This window comes from Myodes glareolus, chromosome 3, assembly GCF_982192425.1.
Source record: "Myodes glareolus chromosome 3, mMyoGla1.1, whole genome shotgun sequence".
Classification (NCBI taxonomy): domain Eukaryota; kingdom Metazoa; phylum Chordata; class Mammalia; order Rodentia; family Cricetidae; genus Myodes; species Myodes glareolus.
In genome coordinates, this window is record NC_142028.1 from 36,004,409 (window position 1) to 36,026,354 (window position 21,946).

Consider the following 21,946-nt stretch of genomic DNA (forward strand, 5'->3'; position numbering starts at 1 on the left):
TATGTTTACATCCTCAAGTTATCATTCCACTGGTATATATGTACGTTTTGGATCTAATAGCTTCTTTGGATCTTCATTTTTCTTATGAAGACACAAAGTAGGTATAAAAACAGAATGCATATGCTGACTTAGGATGCAGGCAGAGGTACAGTGCTTGCCTGGATTCCATGGTGGGGGGAAGAGAGAAAGAGAAAGAGAGAGAGGGAGAGACCAATTCCCCTTGCCTTTTGTTTGGCTGTCTGTACCCTAAGTGTCTAAGTATGTGCACTGTGCAAGGAGGGATGGAAGGACATCACCTGTCATGTGCCATTCTTGTCTTACCTACTTCAGTCCTTAGACTCTACAACACGGGATAGATGTGACTCAGAACGGAGACCTGGTACCACTGAAATTCATTCTCCCACCTCCTGGAACCCCTGCTTGTGAGCAGGGACCACACAGTGGCATTTTAAGGACCGTTAACATGTTGAATTTGCATCACGTGCAGGGAATCATGTAGCTAAAATGCTAACACATTGATTCTTCTTAAACATGTGTACATGTGAAATTTATCTCCAGAGCACTGTCTCTGGAAACATCCTCAGGGAATCATGAGGACATTGGATAAAATCCCCCAGAGCCCACCCCAGCAGCAGCCTTCAGGCCCCCTGAGCTGGGGGACCACATGCACCAGAGTCAGTTGCTTCTGTCTTGTTGGCCCTGCCCTGGAGACTGTAACTGAGGATACTGATGAAAGCCAGGGAGTGGGCCTGACTTGGCCTGTATGCAGGAAGGGGTGTGATACGCAGTAGAGTCTGAACTGAATCGAACTGGTGAAAATGCCAAGCTGTTGGTGGAAAGTCTGTGGTTCTAGGGGAGACAGATCCACTGGGGAGCTGTCAGGAGTGCCAGTATGTGATTTAAGGTACAGACACAGTCTCAGTACAGACACAGACATCTGCCATCACACACACACACACACACACACACACACACACAGAGTTTCACCCTCCTAGACTTCTCACTCCCTACTCACAAATGCGCCAGCATGCCCCGCGTATGTGCTCCACCTAGACGGGGCAGGGTTGGGGGACCTCAGGGCTGAATCAGATGTCGGTTAACGCTGCTGCTTTTATTACACCACGGTCTTGACATCATGAGGTGAGGAACACAGAGGCTGGTGTACTGCTGTTACAGCGGCATGCATTCTCTTCCACAGCGAGGTTTTGGGAGGTCACACAACGGAACTGCTCTCCGGAGGGGAGAAAGGCGACACTGCGGTCCTCATCCTCTTGTTTCAACAGACCCAAGGACCCTCACCACCACAGCATCCTAGGGAGGGCAGGGTCAGGCGAGTGTGCTTTCAACAGGTGCTGCAGGACACCCAGCTCTGGGGGGAGACTCCTAAAACTCAGAGCCAATAGTACTTCTAAGTATATACTTCCCACAGGTAGCACTGACTACGAGAACATGCTGAGCTCTGTGTCTGAGCTGGGTTCAGCTGCCAGGTGTCCTCCATTATGGAGATCCTGGCTTCACAGGGAAGGGTAAGACACAATGGCTCTGTCACAATAAGGCCACTAAATTCACAGCAACAATGACTTCGGAATAAAGCTCTTAAGACTACAGGGGAACAGCCCTTCCCTCTCCTGTCAGTACCTTTCAGGGTAGGCACCTGCCCTGAGACTGTCACCTGGTCATTTCCGGGCTGCACAAATTACTGAGCACAAAGGGACAGAGGAAGGGGCCACACATGTCAAGTCATGGGACATCGCCACCAAACATGGCAGACTGTTGTTGGTGAATGTCTTAGATGCCTCTCCTGGTTGGGCCGGGTGCCCTCGTGTATCTGAAGAGCTAATCTGAAAAGAGGCTGGCAAAGGACTTCCTCAAGCTCCGGATGGTCTCCGCTTTGGCTTCATCCTCATTGGCTGAAGACCGGAAGAAGGAGGACTCAGAGAAGCTGAACGCATTTGTCAGGGACTGCGACTTGCTTGAAGATAAAAACCAGAGAGAACATGAGGAGGGGGTTCCTGGTGAGGCAGCAAGGGCTGTCACAGGACGGTGTACAACAAGAACTCCCCACTCCCTCCCCGGGGAGGATAGGGTAGCTAGAGATGGCCGGGGGAGCTATGCAAGGCACTAGGAAGCCCTTCGCTACTTCCTCACCTTCAGAGTGACTGAAACAGGAAGGGGTGGGAGCAGTGTGGGACCAGAGAGGAGGGCAAAAGTGAGAGGGGAAACAGGAAGAGTGGGTGAGTCAAAGGCTGGGTCTTTTATTTGAGGCTGAAAGTTCTCAGCTTCTAAGTATGGATCTAGGCATCTCCCACCCCTTTCCTCTGAGGAAAGCAGACACCAGCACTTTTGGGCGCCTGGCCTCTCTTTTTCACCAACTGTCAAGATGGACTCAACTTCAGAGACTTGATTCTGCCACAAAGTGACCTCGGACAAGCTACGTGTCACTCTGACCCTGGGCTTCTCATGTGTGGCATGAAGATTCTGGTAGAATAAGGCCCTCTGAGTTCTCTTGGTTTCTCCTACTTCTCTCTTATTTCAAAGGAACCTTCAGCCTGATCCACAAAGTCTAATGCCTCTGTTTTCCTGGTCTTGCATGTATTATTTCCTCTAGAGATAGGCTTTTCCTGTAGCTCAGGCTGACCTAGAACTCCCTGCGCAGTGGGTAGACCCTTGGGCTTCTATCTCCTAAGTGCTGAATGATAGGCATGTCCCACCACACCATGTTTTACACAGGGATGGGAGGTGTCAACCCCAGGGCTCTGTGCATGCTAAGCAAGCATTGTACTGATCCTGCTACATCTCTAGCCCATGTCCTTGTCCTTACTGGGATCATAGTCACCCCCATAGCCTTCCTCAGAGGAACCTTGATATGAGGTTTGTAGGATTCAGGGTATAAAGGAGCAGAGGAGACACCTTATTGGGCCATGATTATTAAGCAATACTATAATGAAAACAAAACCCAACCACCCCTACACACACACACACACACACACACACACACACACACACACACACTTTAGAAACTTATCCTTTCATAACAAATGATTCAGAAAGAAAAACTGTGAAGGCCCGCATCTGGGGGGAAGCCAACACCACAATACAGGAGGAAACATGAGGTTTGGCTTCCCCAGCGGCCTGGCTTGTCTCTTGACTCCCACTGGGTCTTCCTGGCTCTAGGACCTGCCCTGGGACCTCCAGCCTTTCCTAAATGCTGGGTGCATCCAGGAAAGTCCCACCTGTGTCTCATTCTCTCCTCCCACTGGGACTGCGGACAGGTGTCCTGCCTTTCATTAGGGCTGGTGACAAGCCCTAGCACGCTGGCCTCTGGGGAAGGAGACTTCTGCACGCACAAGCAGAGGGCACCGGGTACGAGCTTCTAGCTCATCACCAGAGGCTGGCTCTGCTCGTCGGCTTCAGCCTAGAGGCGATGACAACCCAAAGGCTCGCTTTTATACTGGGGCCAGGGCAGCTGGGATGGCCTCAATCAGCAAGGACAAACTGCTGAACCAAGGAGGTGACACAGAGAGTGGGCTATACGAAGGACCACTGGTGTGAGCTGGAGAACAAGCCACGCCGCTTCTATCGTGAGCGACTAGAAGACTTAGAGAAGGGACCATCTGGACACTCAAGCACCAACCCTGACTCTGCCACTGATTAGATGGGGGCTCTGAGCAAAGATTTCTTCTGTGTGTAAAATCCACAGACTCTCCCTGGACTCTGAAAGTTCACAGCCTCTCTCTAATGTCCAGCACTTAAAGCAAGGGTTCTCAACCTTCCTATCGCTGCGACCCTTTAATACAGTTACTCCTTTTGTAGTGACCACAACCATAAAATTATTTTCATAGCTACTTCCTAACTGTAATGATTTTGCTACTATTATGAATCATAATGTAAGTATCTCAGGTGATGCCTATGAAAGGGTCATTTAACCCCCAAAGGGTCATGTCCCACAGGTTGAGAAACGCTACAAGCAGGTCACTCCGATGTCCCCAGCGCTGCTGCTATCTCTGCCAGGAGTGGTGACGCAGTCTGCATAGAGATATTAAGACTAGCATGTGTGGCTCTGGGGAGTGGGTGGGGCAAACTGTACTGGGGCTGCCCTCCCAAGGACAGAACTACCACTTCCTAAGGGCTCTCGACGGCTCTCTGTGCAGCGGCAGAACAGTGTGGAGGGGCCTCTGGATTGACCGTTGAGAATCAGGGCACCGGGGAGGATGGACCTCTTTTGAACTTCTACTAGTGCCACCTTTGTTACCTTACCTACACTTTCTCCAGATAGCGGAAGGTCAGCATTGAGAGGGCGTTAACTATCCCTCCCCTTTCCTTTGGGGAGCCTTGCTGACTGCATACCCTTGGGTCAGACGTAGGAAAGACTTGAAAGTTTTTTAGTTTGTTTGTTTTTAAGTTTAGGAGACATGCATGTGGGAAAAAAAGAGTGGGAGCCCCAAGTTCATGTCAGGCTAGACAGAGATGGATCAGCGCTGCTGCAATCCCTTACGAAGAAAGCGGTGGGTGTCAGCATCTAGCTCACCCTGAGGCAAAACTGAATTTCCCTCTTTTCTCCCCTCCCAAGTCAGTCTAGGCATCCTTCTCACACACAGCTAAGAACAAACAAACACAACACCCACAACCATCACCACCACCAATCTCTCCCCCAAATCATCAACTCTCTGTGGCATCCTGAAGGTGATTCTACAGCAGGTCAGAGGCCCGCAGCCCACGAGGAGGGACAGGAGGGAGGTAAGGAACTGCTGGGTTATCTTACTTGAGCTGTGGGTGAGGCTGGGGCTTCTGCGGTGGAGCAGCCTGGGGTGGCTGGGCCTCTGCCAGGGAGCTGCTGCTGGAGGATGCATCTCCGTGGGTGGCGGTGGGGCCGCCCGGCCTCTGAGGAGCCGAGGAAGAGGAAGAGGAGGAGGAGGAGGAAGAGGAAGAAGATGGCAGTGATGGTCCCGAAGGGAGCCGACGTGGAGGCAGCACCTTGCCTGGGGGCTGCATTCCTTGGGGTTGCCCAGGGCCCCCTAGGTTCAGTACAAGAAAAACTTCATAATTCAACCATATCAAAGGGTTTCCTTAGTAGAATCTATATCTCAAACTGTGTGGTCAGATCATTGCTAAAAGGATAAGCGATATTGTAAGCAACTACCCAAGGCTCTGAGGGCTGGGAAGGGAAACTTTAGACAAAACAGCATCACTGTTTGCTTCTCCTCAGAGACTGGCAATTTAAGTCACAGCAGAAGGCAGAAGGGCAGGGACAAAAGGTTGGGAAGCACCATAGAGAGAAGTTTCCTTACAGAAGGCCCCAGACCAGAAGGACTCTGCTCTGCTTCGCAAAGCCCTCAGGAAGAAGCCACCCTGCACTAAGGATTCCTAAGAAACACCCAAATCTACACAGAAGATGCAGGAGAGCAGGGCACAAACACTAGAATAAGAATCGGAACACTGAAGAGATAGTCTACCAGTGACACTTCCCTCAACAAGATGCCAAGCCTCTCTGGGCCTCAGTTTCTCCAACCATAACCCATTTGAAAGTCCTACAATTAATCTTTTAAAGCTGGTAGTGGTTCCAAAGATGACAACGGAGGAGAGAGTTGCTCAGAAAAGGTTCTGTGCTTTAAGATCATCATTGACTGACATTGTTTCCATGGAGCTGCCTTCATCCTGCTCCAAGCCTGCAGGTGTCTGATTGCCACACCCATCCCACCTGGGCTCCACTGGGGCATTAACTCCCACGACCAGGATCAATCCTTTCTTCCCAGGCCCTCTTTACCTGAGTGCCATCCTCAAGGGGCCCCGACATGACAAACCGCTCAGGTGTGTGGGGAAATTCTCCAGACATTCAAGCCCTAGGCTCCCCCAGGGATGTTGTGGGCACTATCTGGCAAACAGCCCCCTTAATATCAGCATGGCTTTTACCCAACATGAGACACAGAACCATCAGATAGATGGCCTGTTGACAAAAAAGCCCTCCTTTGTCTAAGAGGTGAAGGACAGAAGGTGTGGAATCAATTCATACTCCTCGGAAGGGGGATCTGCACATCTTTGAAGTCAAAAGATGACTTCATGGACACACACTGCCTAGTGGAAATGACTCCCAATTATCCTGGAAAATCCAGTTTCTTGCCTCGTCCGAGTTTACATTCATGGGTTTGCCACAGCTAAGGCTGGTCCTGTTAGTTTCCGAGAAACCAGAACACTCCTATGTCCCCTGCAGAGGCTGAAGCGTGTCTATGCTACTGTGAACCCGGGATGCCAGCTCATCTTCCTTCTGGGTGGCACAGGATCCCCTTTACTTATCCATTAATAGCAGGGGATGTTACACATAAAAAGACATATGTAAAATATGTGGAATTCTGGACGTTTAAGGAGTTCAAAGCCACATCAGGTAACTACACAACCTGCCGATTATTTCATGTTAAGCAGCTCTGTCCCCTGAAGTCTGACACCAAGACTATTCCTGCGTGAGCATCGTTACTGCATCAGCGTGTCTTCCAGGTTGATAGCTCAGCCTCTTGTATCACAAACCTGAGTGCTTTCCCACTTGTACAGAGGTAATCGAGTAGCCAGAAACTTTACAACTTAACACTGAAGACAGATAGAACTTTTCCTTTATTGCACATTGAGCTGTACAAGAGAATCACAAAAGAGAGGTGCTTCATCACACTTCCGGCATCGGCTGAGGACGTCCCAGCCAGATCAGTACAAAACAGGGGGACAACATTGGAAAAGAAATGGGAACAGAACACCTGAACAGAAACCCTACAATGTGACAAAAGTGCCCCCCAGGCCACAGAGTTGTCCTTTAGCATGCTGCCCGAGGGAACGTGATAGTCAGGTGATGCTGTCTGCTTGCGTGTGGCAGTGGGAGCTGTAATCAGCGTCTAACCCCCACCTGGGAGAGGCCTTGGCTGACACCACCCTGTGGCCTGACTGAATTCAAATGGCAACTGTGTTTTTGTGGCTCACAAATGTCACATGAAAAGCACCTGAATGTAACACACTGATACATGCAGAGAAGCAACACCACCATCAGCTCACCGCTTAGACATAAAAAAAAAAAATTTAAAAAACAAAAAATGTATTCCTCCATTCTGTGAAATGTTCCTTTACTCTCTTCGAGCATTTCTTTAGACTAGGAGGTGTTTAAGGACCTGATTCTTAACCCACCTGAAAGTGCATATATGTATATATACATACACACACACACACACACACACAAAACTGATTGACCACCATCTTTATCTAAGGGAAGGGTCACAGATGACAACATCCGCATTATACACATTTTTCTAGAGCCTCAGAACTTTCCAGAAGCCAAAAGAGAAACCAGGGCATGTGCCCCCTGACAACCAACACTACTCACTCCTCAGACCTGGCAGTCCAGAACCTGGCCATGTCGCCAGAAAGGTGGGGAATGTAAAAGTAGAGCCAGAAGCTGACCTGAGCTCCTGGCCGGGCTCTGGGATTGGAGAAGGCCACTCTTCCACCCCCAGCCCTGCCCGCAGATGGCAAGATGAGGCACTGAACCTCAAGTTCTGGCTTAATTAACAACTCCATCATCTGCCCAAGACTCTTGGTCAGATGGAAGGACAGACACACTGGCAATGGTTCTCCAAAGTATGGGGCCTCTGTCCAACACACATACTAACACCTGGGCCAGAGTTTTCCAGAAAACTCCCTGGTTTTGGTTCTCCAAAGAGGCCAGGCTAAGAACTAAAGTGGTGAAGACCAGAGCTATGTAGCTAGAGAACCCACTCAGGCGACAGGAGGTGTAGCTGACTCGGTCTTATGTTAGGAAGCCTGGGGAATGATTAACTCCCTCTCAGGTCAGTCGTTCCCTGGGTTCTCTGTTCAGCGCTGCTGGAAAACCAGCTCTCTGCATCGGTCAAGCTTTGAGGAATACACAGCAGCCCCAGTTCCACAGAAGCACACGTGGCCAGTTTAGAAACAGCAACAACAAAGAAACAATTGCAGGCACTGAGAATCGACATACAGAGGATAGGAGATCACTTGGATATTGCACATTGGCGGCCCCTTAGCTTTTTAACCTTGTAGCTAGTTAATAATCAAAATGAAGGGAACACGGTTACTTAAAATACAGAACACATTCCTGGAAGCAGCTGCTTCTTCGTATTTCGTCACTAAAAACACAAGAGCTCTACAGGCACAGCCAGCTTATTCACACAAACTCAAACTGCACCAGATCATAGCGAATGGAGAAAGAGATGGATGCCTTCAGATCCAACGGATGGAACTATGAAAAGTAGACCTTGAAAAATCTCTTAGAAGTGCTATCTATTTACCCTAGTCATGCAGGGAGGAAGTAAAACACAGTTCACTGAAGATCCCAAGCACTCGTGGAGGTAAGTGGGAGGAGGTGAGTGTGAGCCTGGGGGAAGGAGGAGAGCAGCCTGGCTGTCTTTCTGTGGGTGGCTGTTTCTCCCCATCCACGGCAGGGCTCAGATCTCAGCCCTCACGATGTGATGCTTTAGAAACACTATCAAACCACCCAGAAGATAGTCACACTGGACTCGAGAGGCACGATTCTTTTGTACACTGTTGACAAACAGCCCTGGAACCACAAGTTATACAGAGAACGGAGAAGCGTTACAAGCACAGACAGCGACAGGTAAACAACCGGACAAGGAGCTGACCCTGCATAGGAGGAGCAGTCCAGTCATCACTGAAAGGACATGGCAGCGGCAGCGGCCGGTGGGTCCGCCGCTCCCCTCCCCGCCTTCCTTTCTTTTCTCTTCTTTTTTGTTTTTGGCTTAAATTTTCTGCTTTGAAAAATTAACTACCGATCTCTTTAAGAAGCTTGGACTTGTTTTGGACCTACTGCAATGCCATTACAGTCGAGAATATACTGTAAACAACCTTGGGGCGGTGGCCGCTGAGGTGGGGTCTTGCTGGAGTCGGGTTCCTTCAGAGCTCCACTCTGGAAGACAAAAACAAAAAAAAAAAACCACAAGAAATTTAAAAAAAAAAAAAATCAGAGTTTCAAGCAAACACCAAAGAGAAGCGCAGTGTCAAGGCCACACTGGGGTCCCGGGGGTCTGCTCAGGACGTCCCAGCGTTCAGCCCTCCAGACCTCCGAGGACCCTCAGCCTCTGGACTGCTGCTGGTTAAGGAATAGGCCGTGTGGGGCTTGGAATTACTGATGGGAGCCTGAGCCCTCCTCAAGCCTCTTTCATTTTACTCACTGCAGACTTACTTGACCTGGAACTGTGAGTTGGTGCTTCCTTCTCACACCACACACCCAGGTTCACTTTGTATTCACAGGCCCGGCTTCTGATAGGAGGGGTGGTGGTGGGAACTGGGGTAGAGCGGGGTAGATGCGCAAGTTCTGATGTGGCTCGTTTCTAATCAGGATGAACTGGAGGATGGGTTCAGTTTGGGGACTAACTAGGGGTCTGAGCCACTCTCTGGGCTAGGCTGTACCCCTGAGGGAGAAGGACCTGAAGGAGGGAGCTGCTGCTTGTTTCTCAGAACCTTCTTAAGCAGAAGGAAGGGTAAGACACTAACGCGGGTAATGTGCTCAAGGCCACGTTGTTTTGCTGTCTCGAACTGCAGAATTACAGTCCTGCCTGATGACATGGCTCCACTCCCACGCTTCCTCTCCGCCCAGCTGTGATTCTGATTATGTCCTGACAGGATCAAAGATGCATGTGACTGGTTTGTCTCACACTTGTGTTTCAGGCACGTTTGGAGTTTGTCTTCAGGGCGCCGGAAACACTCTCTAAAGCCAAGGTGTGCCAAGTGGGCCGATGGTGATGTCAGAGCGGACCTCCCCACCCAGGGCTGTGAAGTGGGCTAAATGTGCCTTCGAACTGGCTCTCACTTCCCTCTCGGTGTCCCTGGAGATAAGCCCTATTCCCACCTCAGTGCCCTTTCACCCCCTGCTTCTCCCTTCCCCGGGGTTTGAGTCTGGCCATTTCTCTTCTCTAGCTTCCTACGGCCAGTTCCTAGCTCCTACCTGGAAGTAGAAGCGTTGACCTTCTCAGTACCTCAGTCTTTGGATGATGCCAGCATCTCCCACGGTATGGGATTTTGTTCACTAACAGGCATGACCTTTGTGGTGTCCTTAGTACCCCTCGTCAGGGCAGTCCATCTTACCTATCAGCCACCTTCACCACCACCACAGACACCAGCCTTCCCAGTCCTCTCTTCCAAGCACTCTAACTGGTTGCGGGAGACCTGTTTTGAGTCCTGACACCAAGCCCCACCTCCCATTAAGCCAGCTGGTGGGCACCCAACCCATTCATCCATAGGGCTCCTCCGTCCTGGCATCATCTTCCATTTGCCATCTTTGGTTAAGCCCATCAATTTGGGCTTACACGATAGGTCCCTAATCCTTTCAGTCACCTCTGCTCTTTCTTCTTCACCGCCACTGTTACCCTCCTAAAACCCCTCCCTAGTTGTGCCACTTAGTTTCTCTCAGTTTATATCTGAAGTTCCTTGGGTGTTTACCGTGTGTTGAGTAAATGGGCCCCTTTATGTGATCTCTCCCTTACACCTAACAATGGCTATATATGGTAGATATTGCTTTATTAACATTCCCAATCACTTCAGCCCTGCTGGAATCTACTTTTCTAGCCTCCATTCCCTACAAATCCTAAAAATACCTGTGCCTTCTGGTCCGAACCTTATTGTTTGCTTTCTTTCCTAGGCCATATGTTCAGTGTCATGGCCTCTCGCTTTCCAAGACAGATACTCAGGCATAGGGCAGCGCTAGCCAAACCTGTGGAGCATCTAGGTAGACTCATTCTTGCCTGTTTTCTTCCTCAGGCCTCACAGAAGGCACTCACCAGGCAGGCTAAGCCTGGTTCTCCTCGACCACAGAAATATACATGTGAGACATTCAAGGAGAAAATGAAACTCAAAGTGCCCTCCCCAAAGCTTTGGGAGAAGAGGTCCCAGAGGCAGACCTCAGGGCAGAGCCTGGGAATGTGCTTGGCTACTCTTGATGGCGCCGAAAGAGCTTCTCCTGTCCCTGCTTCCACTGAGGTTGTGGACTGGACTTCTCAGAGGCTGAGGGAGGCCAGGAGGAGAGTCCCTTAGGACTGTCCCTTGCCAGGCAGAGACACCCTGGCTCCTCCCACAAGCCTGCTGTCTGCTAGAGGCTGAGGGCTTATTCCCTATGGGGTTTGGCTACCACGGGATCTGTCTCCAGTCACCAAGAGCCTCCTGGGATGCTGAATTCCACAGAAGTCTGGCCACTCTGGCGTCACTGCCAAAATTTGGCCTATAGCCAGCCCAAGGCAGGAACTCATGGTCAGCCTGAGCGGCCGGGTTGCTCTCAGGAAGCTGGTTGACTCAAACAGGTAAGAATGTTTAGTCCAGCTCCTGTGACCATATACACACAGAGGGAAGGGAGGGAACGTAGCCCTGCAAAGCTTTGCGCTTAGGGAATGGTGGCTAGAGGTTGTCAGTCTAATGCTGCTGCCAAAACTGATGTGGCTGAAGGTGTATTTGTCTCTTAATAAGGCAGAGACAGATCCATTGCCTTCTTGTTTGGTCAGTCCTCACCAGAAAGCACTGTCACCACATCCGGGCACCTCTTTGAAGGGGTGCATTGGCATTGGCAGAGTAAGGTTGAGAGACTGGAAACATCTTTCCTTATGTGACTTTTGACATCTCTGAATCTCAATTTCCCCAAATGGTCAGACTACAAGGATTAAATGATGTGACCATGGCAGCACCAGGGTGGAGTGTGAATCATGGCAAGGGTAGCCTAGGTAACGGTGACTTCCCCTCCATGAGCTCTTCAACCAGCACCTAGGAAAACTCTGGCCAGAGATGCTGTACAGGGGACACAAGTCGTCACAGGCAGATGACTTCTGCTGGCTCTTCTGACTCCAGGCTTCCATTAACTTTTTGTGCAAAGATAAGCCCTTCTTAGCAGTACAGTCTTGAGGCAAGCAGAACCTCAGGGCTGCTGGGCCTGACCAGAGATATCCTGCAGGCACAGGCTTGGAGGGACTCGGTGAGGAGAGTGTGCTGCTGCCCACAGAAGCTAATATCCTACACTGCTGGGTCTATAGGGCTTTAGCAATCAAGAGAGCCAGCGGGCAGGACGGATGAACGTCCCATGAAGCAGCTGGTGAAATGCACCCCCGAGCTGACCCGTTGAGCATTTAGCTATCAAGGGAGAGGAGCGGCTTTCCTCATACAGTACCACAGACGCCCGGTTCTCTTTCTTTCCTTCTCCCATGTTCTCACAGGCACATCAGAAAGCCATGGTACAGAGCCTCCCGAGCTGGGGGTCAGATCCAGCTCTCCTTAGCAGCTGGCTGGCTCAGGATAACCATCTTCACTGTCTTTTCCTGACACGTGAACACACACAGAATAACTAGCCCAATAGCTCACCTAAGGGTTTCATGGCTTAGAAACAACAGATGAGCTATAATTATATACTATGAAGTCCTACCCAGCAAATAATAAGTCAACAGAATTGTTTTTATTGACAGAAGAATAAATCTATGTCATGCATCAGTGGAGAAGACATAGCTGGATAGTTTCCTGCCATCTTGTAGATAGTAGTTCTTACACAGAGGCTTCTAACCCAATTAGGTTAGACCAGGCCTTTCCCCGTGTATCAGTGCCTTAGTTTCAGAAAGATACACTCAGTTGAAAAAAAAAAACCAAAAAACAACAACAAAAAAATACCCATCAGATTAGGAAGAGTAAATGGCTCCTGAGGTGATTGGAGAGGAAATCACTGGCCTAGGAGAAAAACCAAGCCCATGACTGAAGATCTATGGGGTTTCGCTAACGGCACCTCTAATTTTCCATCCTGTGGCTTTCAGTAGACAGACTGGCAGAGGAGCCCCTATCTGAGTGAGGCCCCAACAGGACGGAAAGCTGAGGAAGGAAAGACATTGAGTGACTCAACTTTTGAGAATTGTTGGCTTAACACCAGCTGCCCCCACCAGGAGGAAGGCCTGTGCTAGCTCAGCATATCTGAGACAGGAAATTGGGAAAGGGTCCCAGGGTCTGGCCCCAGGAAAGGGGCCAGGCCAAGCTCCTTGCTGGCCACGCCACAGAACTATTCTGATCAGCTCCCCCAGGCCTCGCTTCCCCGGTCCAGGACTCCAGGGAGAATGAAGCAGCAGGAAGGAATGTGGTCAGGAGGTTGTAGAGCAAAGGGGACGGTATGTTTTCAGCACCTTGAGACCTTTCCGGACTCACCCCCTTCCTTCCCCTGCAAGGGTATAAAAGGTATCCAGGGATGAGCTGATGCTCCTTCCTTCCCGGGGAGCCACTCTTCAGGCAAAGACCATCGCCTGGATTGTGGTCCTCCCATAACCTGAGGACACCAGAAATGGTCCACAGGGGCCACAAGTCCTATGGGGGCTCTAAGGATCAGGCCACCCTAGGTCAGAATGTCAGTTTCGAGTGATTAAAGATGTCCCTGAAAGTAAAGACAGTCCCAAAATAGCCAGTTTCTCTTAATAGTTCGTTAAGGGATCTAGTCACTGGTGGCTTAATCTGAACCTGCCCCCAATCTCCCTGAGTTCTCAGCTTCTAGTCACTGGGGAACACGTTCTCTGAAGCCAGTCCTGCTGTGGGAAGCAGGAAGGCTTTGGCTTGTCCTAACTTTACCTCGTAGGACAAGTGGGATCCGAGGGACAGTTGTGCCCCTCCCTAAGGGGCTGCGCTTCTTAGAGTGAAGAGAGTCCCTCTCAGTCTTAGCCTCCTAGTACTTATAAGCTCACGGGAAAATTTATTTATTATATTTTATGTGTAGGAATGTTTGCCGGCATGCATGTATGTGTACCACATGTGTGCTTAGTGCCCACAGTGGTCAGAGAAAAGTGTCGCTATCTCCTGGTACACATCTGTGAGTTACTAACTGAACCTAGGTCCTCTGCAAGAGCAGCCAGTGCTCTTAGCCACCGAGCCATCGCCCCAACCCCTCAGACCTTTTATTCTGAACTCTTCCTGCTACTTCTCCCAGGTCTGGTGGTTGCAAGCATCCTGGAGCACAACACCCTAGCTCTGGAAGATTCTGAGTCTTACTTGCTCCATTCGCTCCCACCTGCCCTTTCTCCACCTCCCTAATAAGCAGCTTGTTCTGCTGAAGTCTGAACATTAATGTGACAGTCACACGGTCCAGAGCGACAGTTTCTGCTCTCAGTATCGGTGAGTTGATTCCTTACACAAGGTCAACGCCTGTCTCCCAGCAGATTTGCCTCTAGGACCATTTCTAATCCGTGACGGTATCAGAAAGCTAAAGACATTGAGTCATAGGCTTCTGGAAACAGCTGCCAGCCAACCACAGTTTCTTTAACTTATTTTGTTTTGATCGAGACAGGGTCCCGTGTATCCCAGGCTAGCATCAAACTTGCTGTGTAACCAAGGATGACCTTGAGCTTTTGATTCTTCTGCCTCCACCATGAATGCTGGGATTGCAGGTGTGCCACCACACCTGGCTTATGCCTGTGCTGGGCTTGATCCCAGGACTTCATGCATGCTACACAGGTATTCTACCAACTGAACTACACCCTCTGCCTCAATCCTTCTACTTTTGTCCATTGCGTAGATGAGCCACCAACATCCTGGTCTCTCCTCTGACCACACTAGTTAGAATCCATCCTATTATACTACTACCCTTAGACTAGAAGTCACATCCAATGTGTGATGTAATCAGCTCAGGCAGAAGAAAGCTTCACCCTATCCCAGGTACCAAATGCACATCCATGCTTCCAGAGGCCTAGTCTTAAACCAGTTCTCTGCGGGTCTTGCCCACAAGCCATATAAGTAGCTGGCTAAATGCATAAGCATGGGCACTGACAAAAACCAGGCCCTGCTTCACTCATTAGCATCTGAAATCCCTACATTATTGTTCGGCCTTTTATCTCTGGAAGATTTTGCAGGAATATAAAAAAGTATGAGATCAGTGTAAAGAGACGTGAAAACAAGCAGAACCCAGTCACATGAAGACAAAGAAACCATCTCTCTTGACAAGATCTGAAAGTTCAGGCCACCTGAATATCTCTCGCTTGTTTCTGGGGGTCTGGAAAGCAGCTCTCTCCAGAACCCCAGCTTCAGGCTGGTCTCAGGTCCTGCTGGCACACCCCACGCTTCTCAGGGATTTCCCAGCTGACAAGCTGTCCTTGACACACTCAGCAGCCCTAGGTACTCGATTTCTCCTAAGACCTAGAGATGAAGTGGTGATCAATTTCCCAGTCTCAGAGACTGAGTTTGTTTGGGGGATGGGAGAGCTAGGGTAACAGGAAAAGAGGCTCCGTGAAGTGTAGACAACAGAGGCTCTGCAATTGTTGGCCACCAGGTGTCACCCTGAGAACAGTATTCCCTATGTAGAAGTTCAGTTGCCTGGGGCAGCCCAGAAGCTAAAAGTCCAAGCAGGCTGTGGCTAAGCCATTGACAGCCAAATTAAGCTTTATTATTCACCTCTATACTTTTGGTGGTGTGATGGATACCTCCCTGATTCTTGGAAGGATGCACAGCAGTTAGCTAGCTCATGTTCTCCGTGTTCTATCCACGCCAGGTAAGGAGCGGGCTTACAGCCAGGCGAGGCATACTCTCTACTCACTGTCCTCCCTCCCTCCCACTAGCCTCCTTCAGGTAATCTCTATCATAGGAAGGAATGCTCTAGCGAGAGAACAGGGATGGATAGAGAAAGGGGGATAAACAAGCTCGTCACAAGTCTGTCCTGGTCTTCTTCTATATTACCGGTATTACTGAGCAAAGAGTAGTTCATAGACCTGTATAATGCAAGCAAGAGGTTCTTTCTCTTTCAGCCTGTGGTTCCGTGGCCACAAAAGAAGCTAACAGGAGTGGCTTGACTGAGGCACGGCATACATGACACACGAAGGGGCCTGACAGGAGACATGACATGTAGGCTGAGACCCAGGCAACGTTTCTTGGTTTTTATCTCTTCTGCTTGCACTACCAAGGCTTCCTTAGGATCTAGACACGCTACTCCAAACAGGATGATAGGGCCATCAAAGGCACTGATTTCAAATGGGGATACATGATCAGTTATGTTCTGTGAAGCCTACCACAGGGACAGAGGTGGTGGGAGCAATTTGCCTGTACCCTTGTCATTTGTAAAGAGCTGTTACTAAATGCAGAGATACTAAAAATAGATTTATATTTGTTACTTGGCTTTACATTTTCCCAAAACAAGCGACTACAACCTGGGGAAACTGCTCTCAACCTGTGATATTTAGTTATGTGCTGCATAACAATATTTAGCTCAGTGATTGGTCACACTACCTAGTGATGTCATGGCCTCTTAGTTTGTATAGGCCTGAGCTACACTGATGAATGTGATCAAAACTCTCCAGGAGCATCCCCATTGTAGAGCCCTGCGCGAGTATCTTCAATGGATAGCATAGTTCAGAGGCTTCGCTAAGCCCTTGAGATGAAACGGTAAATAAGTTCCAACTTTCAAAGAGTTTGCATTCTAGTAGAAGTGATAAACAAACAAAATGATCAAAGAATCAGCTGGCAGGAAGTGGAAAAACAGAACTCAAGAAGGGAAAGGTAGCAGCAGCTAAGCAATAGCAACTTTGGGTGGTTGAAGAAATGTTACACTGTCGTGGAAGTTTCTGTACCAAACAGTGAGCTGGGCCAAAAACAAAGGAGGGAAACCATTTTAGTGGGAGGCTAAAGGAGATACACAGGCTTTGGGGACCTGCATGGCTAGCGTATAGAGGGTAGGATGGCACATGGGTGAGAGGTGGCTGAGATCCTATGTAAATAGTCTGGGGAAATTGAGGCAAAGGGAACGGATAAGGTGTTGGTGGAAATGCGGGACCCGTGCTCTGCTGTAGCCAGACGGTCAGGCAAAGGCTTTAAGCTTTAGACGAGTGACTTGGAATTGCAAGGCGTGGTCAAGGCAGGAATCAGACAGGGGCTGGCCAAGCTCCCCAGGGAATTCACAAGTTCAGGGTACGTCTAGAGATTTATCAGAAGTGGGAGGGTCAGAAAAGAAAGCTGGGGAGGAAGTGTTAAGATCATGCTGCCCTGGTTTAAGTTATTCCACACTGCATAAAACAGTCGTGCCTTTCCCGGAGGGACTCCATTTCATGGATAGCTTTTGGCTGCAATTTGAAGATGGAGGAAGCCTGTGCCCTTGGATGCGTATACACACAGCACCATCTGTCCAGTACCATCTCTTCAGCAGCGCCTGACAAAGGACTTGTTCCGGGAGTGAAAAAGATACCACCTTAGAAATTTATCAGCGTGTATTAAATTACACCAGGGAAACTGGGCCTAAGAACTTAACAGACACACCGACAAGAAAGGGTTTAACTCTCTCACTGGGCCCAGAGGTAGATACCCAGACCGTCGATGGTGACATCCCACTAACCTGTCATCTGACCGGCATGTGTGTGCACTGAGGACAGGCAGATGGAGAACTCCTGACTATCCTTGAGCTTCAGCTCAGTCCCCACTGTTGACAAGACTAGTCAACTTCCTTCTGCCTGTACGGCGGGACCTGCCATTCATCCCTCCGTTTACTCCTTCCTCTCGACCTGTCCTGCCCTTTAGCCCCTGCAGTCAGACTCAGCTCCACACTCCACTCTCAGACCTGCAGCTGACACCAGTAGCTGACGTGACAGCTGCTTTCCCTGCAGCAAGGCGTGGGTTCCTCCTCTTGTCGATTTAGATTTTCTTTACATTGCTGTCAGCCTCCTTCTGAGAAGCTCTTGGTCTTAAACTGTTGTAGGTCATTCTTTACCCTCTACGCACACCTAGAGAGAGATGCTGCGTGGTGTGTGATGCGCCATCGTAGAGTTGATGTTTGCAATTAAGATTGTAACGAAAGAGCTTGTGCTGCCTTAGCTAAGTTACTGTGGAAAGGTGGGAATATCTGGCACACTGTCTCCACTGCAAGCACAGCACCTTGTGAATTTATGGCCTGCTCAACAAATTGTGACATTGTGGAAATGCACAAACGTGTTTGTCTGTTTCTGATGTAGCGCTCTCATGACAAGGGCCCACTGAGGCAGAATGACAAACGACTAAGAGGGCACTCCTGGAGGCCCAGCAAGGACTGTCTTGAAGGAGTCAGCTGTATCAAAGGCCATTGTGAAACCAAGGCAAGAAGGGAAGTGGCGATCAGAATTGGTAACCTAGAGATGAATCTGCTAAGAGCAATTTCAGTGGGATGGTGAGGGGGGGATGCTGACTGGAGTGGACTGAGGAGAAAATGTTACATGACAAAGATGTCAGTGGGGAAAACAATGTGGAAGAGACTGATCGGTAACTAGAAGGAGCAGGGCTTGAGGGTATTTTATTGTTTTTTTTGTTTTCCAATGGGAAATGTTCATATATGGATGTGAGCATTTGGAAAAGGATAAACTAATGAAGGAAAGAGAGGGACCACTTTAAAGGCAAAGGTGGGACCCGGATCACAGGTGGAGACCGGGCCTTAGACACAGGTTAAGGTATGTGGTGAAGGTATGGGGGGCAGGGAGGTGCGACACCAGGGGTAGGAAGGCAGCTGGTCTGCAGGTGTGACTGGCCCGAGAGCCTGGGCTCGGGTGACGAAAGTCTTCCCAGTCGTCAGCTGAGTGTCCTTATCTAAACAAAACAGGGTCTGGAAATGTGACCAGCACAGTTGTGGCTTAAGGGCCATCACCGCATCTTGCCAGGTGTTAGACTGTTACTGGGTGTCCACTGGCTTCTGGTCAGCACGAGGTCAGAGCACAGACTAGGAGGAAGTTAGCAGAAGGCACAGAAGAAGCCGCTCAGGCAGAAATCCAGTCATCGTCACCTCTTCGAGTCAGGACACAAACAGATTTTGGGCAAAGCTGCATCTCACCCGCTGCATATGTCCTAAGGTTATTAGGCCTCTGTGTTTCAAGGAAAAACACAGAGCCAACCTCGCCACTGCTCACAAGGAGCAGGAAGCATTTGGGGAACTTATATTAACTTAATCACATATGCAGGAAAGAATTCAGGCCTACCTTAGCGAGGCTTGGCGGTACTGGCACAGGCCTTTAATCCCAGCACTTTGGAGGCAGAGGCAGGTGGATCTGTGTGAGTTCGAGGCCAGCCTGGTTTACAGGGCAAGTTCCAGGACAGCTAGGGCTGTTACACAGAGAAACCCTGTCTTGGGGAGGGGGAGTGAAAAGTGTGTGGAGGGAGAGGGGGTGCTTAGCTTTTACATCAGGCTTACAGGAAGAAACTTCTAAACTCCCATGGTTTTCTGAGGGATAAAGGGTCTTTGTTATTCGTGGTGGACCCCGTAGACCACATGTGTTAGTTTGACATCTAGAAAAGGCGGGATGTGTAGACAGTCCAATCAGATCAATCAATCAGGGTTCGCTAATGAAGTCCCAGCCATAACTGAACAGTGAAGCTCAGGCAGCCACTCTGGTTGCATATAGATGAAAGGAGAGAGGCATGCCCCGCAGCGATCTCTCAGCTTCTTCGCTGTGCATCTTCATGTGACTTGGTTTTAATCTGAATCATTTTCTATGACACACAGTGCCTGTGAATACAATTGCAGTGAGTTCCCTGATTCCCGCAGAACTCTAGTCAGTCCCGGGGGTTGTTGGAATTCCAGAACTTTCAGCTGATGTCAGAAGAGAAGGCAGTCTTGTGGAAGATTATGCCCTAAGACTTTGTGGTCTGGCTAACTTCAGGTATCCGTGGTATCGGACGAAATCTAAAAATCACCTACTTTAACTCCATTTCACAAGTGAGGAAGCAGTCTGGAGATAGGGGGATGTTATAACAGAGCAGGGAATCGCCCCAAGTACCCAGGTTTCCAGCATGGTGTGATAAGATGCTTAAGCTTAATTACTCAGTATTGGTAAAAGAAGGGATAGTATGGTTTAGATGATCTGGGTGTGTCCCATTAGGTTTCTTGTGCTGAAATTAAATCTGCAATGTGATTGCAGGCCATCGTTAACAATCTACCAAGGCTATCTTCCAACCTATACACCAGAAGGTAACACTGGGACCCACAGAGATCCGCTTTGCCTCTGTCTCCAGTGCTGTGATTAAAGGCATGTGCCGCCAGGGCTGGCTCTAATGAACATTTTAGAAAACAAAAGCTATTAGACTGGATCGACTGGACAAACAGATCCAGAGGAGGACAAGTTACCAACTGGCACATTGTTCCAATTTAGTCACTTTGGGGGGAAATATTTATCATACATCATGTTTCTGCCTACCTTAAGTGGCATATATATACTACTGCCTAAAATATCCAATTTCTTCTCTTGTCAATTCAGGCTCACTGTCCTGAATATCAACATTTCTATCTACTGATTTCTACAGTGATCGAGTGTCTAGGGTAATTAGCTTCTACCCTAAATAACCCAGTCTGATTCTCCCTGCCCAGTATAAACTCTCAGCCCTTTATTCTTTCCCACTGAAGGATTTCTGGAAGGCTGATGGTTTGCCACTGAGTGCAGTGTAATCTTAGAGGGCATTCGCTCATCTCTAGATAAGGTGTTGATGTTTCTTCAGGCTTCAGACTGTAGGATCGAAACCCAGAATGTGCTTATCGCGTACATTAGCCATCACTGGGTGCTTCATATTGTTCTGCCTTATTTTAGGGTTTTTTTCTTCTTCTTTTAATTCTCATAATACTCTAGAGATATGAACTATGGTTACTTTTTCTTATCTACTGCTATGGACCTTGTCCAAGGTCATAAAGCTAACAGAAGCAGGTCTAGAATTCCTAACTTGGGAGATGATCATTTCAAAGATGGCACTCTACAGTAGTCTATTCTATTCTAGTCTAGTCTAGTCTAGTCTATTCCCCAAAACTATTTCAGGTTGAATTTTGAAGGAAAGCCTTCTAAGAGAATCCTAACAAAAATGTCAAAACCTGACCTTCCTTAAAGGGAAATGATTTCTTACATAGTTACACAGATGTTTAGGGGAAAGTTTGCTAAGACTCAAGGATTCACTGTGCAAGTTCTTACCGCTCTATTATATAAAAGTTCAGAGGTGAAAGTCCTGGATATACTTTTGACAGATGAAATACCTCCTTCAGGCCCGAGGTGCTATCCATTCTTTGGCCTGCTGCAGAGCTCCTGGGCCTAAGGTTCTACAGAAGTTTGTGTGGATTTTCCAGGAGCCTGTATCTGAGATGCTGCCACTATGATGAGAGTCATGTACCACATCAACTGGAGAAGGCCACCTCTCTCTCAGAGGAACAAAAGTGGATTTCCAATTTGAATTTTACCATGTCAGTCTCCCCCAGAACTGGGGGCTAGCTTTCCCTTCATTCCAAACCAACAGTCTTCTCAGAAAGATGCTGTTATACTCATAGCAATAAAGAGCCATTGAACTATCTGGTTCAGACTTCCCTCAGAGATCTCCTAATTCAAAACAAGACATCCCAAGTCACAGGAAAGTGGGATGTACTTCTCTGGAGTCTTCATGTTCAGGGCGAAGATCCAGGACTCTACCTCTGCACAGTTCCATAGCTGATACTCTGCGAACTGCAGGAGGAGGAGGCCTCTAAAGGGGCGAGGAAGGAATGGAAGAGAAGGAAGAGGGGAAAGCCCCTGGATTTCAGCTAGGTCTATAGGTATCTGACCTCTGCTTCTTCTTGAGCCACAGTGTCTGCAGCAGTGGTTCATGACTGTGCTGGATGTCTTTGCAGTTTCTTACCTGTGGCTGCTGGGTGGTTAAGGGTCTCTGAGGAGACAGGGCAGGAGTCCTGGACAACAGCTGGTTCATTCTGCTGATGACTAGATCGGTGATGAGTTGTCTGTCCTCCACTTGGTGGTCCCCAATCAGTGGCATGCTACAGTCCATGACCTGGTGGAAGATGTGGCCCAGGTAAGGAAAAGGTCTGAAAATATAAAGACCTGCTGTGCTTTGTGGGAATGGATACAGTTTAAGGCAGCAAAGTGGGTTGGTTGGCTGGAACTACGTTCCTCAGCAGCGGCAGGGATTGTTTGCTCCTCCTGCAAACATTTGCCATGACCCCTTTCCTTTTCGTTCA

General features: G+C 49.0%; 1 protein-coding gene across 1 annotated transcript in view; it reads right to left on the reverse strand.

The window, feature by feature from the left end:
- Positions 1–1,092: 1,092 nt before the first annotated feature.
- The window catches only part of Syn2 (synapsin II), a 153,460-nt gene continuing 132,606 nt past the window's right edge, over positions 1,093–21,946 (reverse strand). Inside the window, exons 10-13 of the mRNA XM_085686879.2 lie at positions 21,610–21,759; positions 8,872–8,932; positions 4,763–5,015; positions 1,093–1,972 (exon numbers count right to left, since the gene is read on the reverse strand). Of these exons, the coding sequence (XP_085543005.1) occupies positions 1,837–1,972; positions 4,763–5,015; positions 8,872–8,932; positions 21,610–21,759 (600 nt within the window). The 3' untranslated portion in view covers positions 1,093–1,836. The remainder of the gene's footprint in view (positions 1,973–4,762; positions 5,016–8,871; positions 8,933–21,609; positions 21,760–21,946) is intronic.